Source organism: Lepidochelys kempii, chromosome 6, assembly GCF_965140285.1.
Source record: "Lepidochelys kempii isolate rLepKem1 chromosome 6, rLepKem1.hap1, whole genome shotgun sequence".
In the NCBI taxonomy this organism is placed as follows: Eukaryota; Metazoa; Chordata; order Testudines; family Cheloniidae; genus Lepidochelys; species Lepidochelys kempii.
In genome coordinates, this window is record NC_136385.1 from 88,403,501 (window position 1) to 88,408,186 (window position 4,686).

At 46.9% G+C, this 4,686-nt stretch overlaps 1 protein-coding gene across 1 annotated transcript; it reads right to left on the minus strand.

Moving 5' to 3' along the window:
- Window positions 1-694: 694 nt before the first annotated feature.
- On the minus strand, window positions 695-3,654 carry NKX2-1 (NK2 homeobox 1). Its single transcript, XM_073350691.2, has 2 exons — window positions 3,288-3,654; window positions 695-2,066 (listed from the first exon to the last, which is right to left on the minus strand). Exons 1-2 carry the CDS (start codon window positions 3,652-3,654, stop codon window positions 1,396-1,398), a joined length of 1,038 nt encoding a protein of 345 aa, XP_073206792.1. The 3' UTR covers window positions 695-1,395.
- Between the last annotated feature and the right edge of the window lie 1,032 nt (window positions 3,655-4,686).

Here is a 4,686-nt window from a genome sequence, read left to right on the forward strand (position 1 = left end):
TGCAGGACAAACTGAAGTGATGCGTTTGCGCCTGTGTGTTTATATAATGAAATACATTTTTATAAAGAAAGTTAATTCAAACTACACGCCGGACACAATAAACTATCATTTTATTTTGATTATAAATAAGGTGACTGTACTTTCCTTAAAATACAAGTACATAATAAAACCTGGTAGAAATGATCTTTGTACAAGTTATTAAAACTGGACACGCCTTAAAACGGTTGCATTTGCTAGCCTGTCAGTGGGTTCCTCATTAGTTTGTTTCTAATACCCTCAGACATTTAACTTCTCCTAAATGCCTTTTGGAATTTCAGTGACTACTTCTGGAATACTTTCCTTTCTCTGTGAATAACTATCTGCTGTGGGCTCCCTACCCTGATATCTGGCTAATCAATTCGGACTCGATTCCTTCATTAGATAAAGCAGGAATATAGTTATCACGTATATTTGCTTATCACTTCTCCAGACCGTGGGCCTGATCCTGCTTCCCATTGAAACCAATGGGCCGAACTCCCCATTTACTTCAATGGAAGCAAGGTTTGGGCCTTTTTGCTTTTAGTGTCAGTGTTTATTAGCTTCCCCATTTGTTTTCGGGTGTGGGGAGAGAGACCTACGGGGGAAAGCAAAGGGAAATAATAATAATAATAATAAAAAGAATATTTGTAATGTGTATAATTTATTAGAAGCTTCTTAGGAACTATATTTAAGCCAAATATCTACATAAGTTTACAACAGAAAGAGGATATGTGCGGAAATAACAAACTGCCAAAGGATTTACACGGATCGTTCAATGTCCATAAAAAAGGTCGGGTGTGTGTTTTGGTTTGATTTGGTTGATTGTATTTTTTTTCTTTACAACAAAATATACAGGTTACTAAAAACTATGGGTTTAGTCCAACTTTTGACAGCATTATACAGCTACAGGTTCACATCAAAAGTAAGGGAAGAAAAAAATGCCAAGCTGTGACGAATCAATATCTCCATCCGCGAGCCCTGGCGGCTGGGCTGGGGGAGTAGAAAGGGGGCCTTTCCTTTTCTCTGGGTGACACTAATGTTTTTGTGGGGGAGGGGGGGCGGAAGCCTTCCCCTCCCCTCCGAAAATCTCTATATTTACATGCAAGGTCTATTCGCTGGCAAAGTGTACATTTGAAATCCAAGCCTTCAGACCATGACCACTCATGGGCTCCATCCTGCAACTGCTCCATGATTTATTTATTTTTTTATTAAATACTCATTTAACAACCTAAAAGTCACTCTCTATCTCTCTCTGTTAGGGGTTCCTCAAAGAACCGCTCGTTAAAAAATAAAAATAAAAAAAATAGTTTGACCAGGACAGAGATTTGTGTGACTGGGCGCATCAGAGCTTTCTTTAAAAAAAAAAAAAAAATCCTTTCACCAGGTCCTACCGTAGAGCAAGGTAGAGCAAGACATGGCGGTGCCATAGTCAGAACTAGAAGAGTTTAAGTGGGACAAACTGGAGACCTGGCTCTGGAGAGACGACGGGCTGGCTGAGTGCTGTCCCAGATCTGGAGACTGCCCTGCACTGTTTGGCTGGTGGTTCTGATGCTGTCCAAGGCCGTTGCCATTGGTAGCCACTGTGATTGCTGCCGCTGCCTGCTGCTGATGGGCCTGGAGAGCTGCCGTCGGTGTGTTGGAGCCGGCTTGGCAGGGCTTGCCGTCCTTTACAAGCACGGGCACCGCCACCCTCCTGGGAGACTGCTGCTGTGGGCAAGAGCCGTTGTCCTGTTGCATCTGCTGCTGCGCGGCTTTGTCTTTGGCCTGGCGTTTCATCTTGTAGCGGTGGTTCTGAAACCAGATTTTGACCTGAGTCGGGGTGAGGTGGATCATGCTGGCTAAATGCTCTCTCTCCGGAGCCGAGAGGTATTTCTGCTGCTTGAAACGTCTCTCCAGCTCGTAAACCTGGGCCTGGGAGAAAAGGACCCTGCGTTTCCTGCGTGGAGTGCTCTGGAGAGGTGCCATGCTCTTGCTAACGTCTCCCAGCGAGCTCAAGCTCCCCATGCCGCCCATGTTCATTCCAGAAGACGGCCCCATAAAGCGGGATACTAAAATCAAGAAGATCACACATTTTAAAGGACACGGTTAGCGGCACGGGACTGCCTGGGCGAGACACGCTTCTCGACTATTGACCCCAAAGCCAAGATCCTCTCCCCGATTAATAATCACCTTCCCAGTCAAAATCTATTCCAACCCACCTAAGCCGGTTGCACCGGTAGTAGCCCAGCACCGAGCCAGGCAGGGCTGTAGACCGCCGCACGCTATGTCACTAGCGGGGAAACAGTTTGATAACGATTTACGCTTCTCCCTCCCCTCCCCCCGTGCTATTCCAAACACTTAGGGGTCATACGGAGCAAAACCTTCACCAATAACTGAGTATGTGCAAACACGGACTATCCGAGAGCTGGAACATAGCGAAGAGAACGAAACAAAAGCAGTGCTAGGAACATACAGTAGCTAGTGCAAGTTTCCATCTTTAAACGGGTCTCACACCCCTTTCAAACCACTCTCCAAAAGAAGGAAACATCTCGCTCCGTATAGCCGTATTAAAGGAATACACGTGAGTTCCCCCTTCCACCACCTTCTGTGTTAAGCAGGCATGTGGGGGGCTGAGACACGACAGGTCAATAAGTAGCTTGATGTGCCCATTTAGTTGCGAATTATTCTGAATTTAGGTTGGAAGGTGTCTGAATCTATTTAAACGAGTCCCTTGCCCTGATGACAATGTTTGCCGCGTTTCCGTTCTCTGTCGCCCTTATCTGCACGGTTGTTTATTGCAGGAGGGTTGGGGAGAGGGACCCCCACCCCCAGGACACAGCCACCCAAATGTTTCCTCGCCTACAGTGAAATCGCTCCCATCGTGGGGCATTTTCCCCATCGGTTCTCCCTCGGCAATGGAGCGCTGGGTCACTGGGACCAGACAACACCTTCCGTCTCAGCGAAGCAACCCACAAGCCGGGGGTGAAATGGAAAGCGAGAGACAGGGGATACCGAGAAAAAGCTAAAACAAGACAGGAGCCTGGGAAGCCGGGGGAAAAACATACCGATCGTTATCAATCCTAGACAGCCCTGCCGCGATCCAGCTCTTTGAGCTGACCTGGTTTCGACTTCAAGCCACTTTCCCCCCTTGTCTTTCGCCCCCACCCCCACCCCGCTCCAAAACCCGCACTGTACCGCAACCGACATGGTTTCTCCAAGTCGCTCATTGGAAAGGCTTCTTCCCAGAGCTATGCGTAAAGTTTTCCCCACTGGCTACGAGGCTCACTTACTTGTAGAGAAACGGGGGTCCGGGTTGGCCCCGTACCATCCTGTGGCTGAAGCACTGTTCCGCATGGTCTCCTGGTAAGGTGGAAGCTCGCCCATGTTGCCTAGGTTGCCGTTGCAGTAGCCCCCCATAGTGGTATGGGAGAGTTGGGGGACGCCTGCCGCTGTCATATGGTAGGCAGCAGTCACTGTCCCGTTGTGGCCCATGGGGTGCTGCTGCATTGCTGGCTGAGAAACCTGAGACTGCCTGTAGGCTGCCAAGGGAGCCCCCAAGTTGCTACCCTCCATGCCCACTTTCTTGTAGCTTTCCTCCAAAGGACTCAAGATGTCAGACACTGAGAAAGGAGTCGTATGCTTTGGGCTCATCGACATGATTCGGCGGCTGGAAAAAAAAGGGGGAAGGGGAGGCCAATCTTTTTTGCCAAATATTCTGGTGTTGCCTTAACGCCGATCTTGTTGGATGTACACGTAACCGAGTGGACGAAGTCCGCCTTAATTGGATTGAGTGGAGGCTCAGGGCTGCCTTTCGTTTGTTTTAGCCAGACGCCAGGTTTTAGGCTGCCACCAGAGGCGGGGCATAGGCACTAAAGCAACAAGACAATAGAAGCCTACATCTTGCCCAAGATAATTAGCTTACATGCTGATGACAAGGTAAACACCTTTAAGTTTTACTTGTCAGGATTTTTTATGTATTTTTTGAAAGACCCCGTGAGCACAAGTAATTTTATTTTATTCTTCTGGGGTGGCAGCATTATGGGTGGGGAATTTCATGTGATTTGTAAAGACAAATTTGCTGAGTTAAAGAAAAATGATTTGCAATTCTATTCCGACGCCTAACATTATAGCCTCAGCCTTTGTGAGGGATGGCTAGAGAGAGTTTAACATTATGGAACAAAGGGATTTATTTCCCCTCGCTCCCCCCCCCCTTCCCCACTAAGTTCGAGTTTAAAGAAACATTGAAGGGAGAAATCTCTCCTAGAATAGTTTGAGGAGCTAACGTTCATATATGAGGCACCGTTTCCAACACTGGGCATTGCACAATACCAAGGGTCCTAGAGATGCCCAAAAGATTGTCTGGTAGAAAAGCAGTGAACAGCACCTACATTTTAACAACGTTGCGGAGGAGGTTTCTCTATAGCATATATCATAATAAGTCTTCAAATGCAACGCCACAGTCAGCGTCTGGTTCCTGTACATTAAATCATCAGATCGTTTTGCCTAGCTTTTACTTTGAAGAGAGATGGAAGCTTGCTTGCAAATATGTAAAGTAATAATAGGTGATAGATTGTTGAAAAATATCTTAAAACAAAATGTCATTTGTCATTTTCTAGTAGGAGCAGTGTCAGAGGCTTCCTATGGCACCGCTAAAGATGGTTTCTAAGGTTATTTATGAATCAAGGAAGT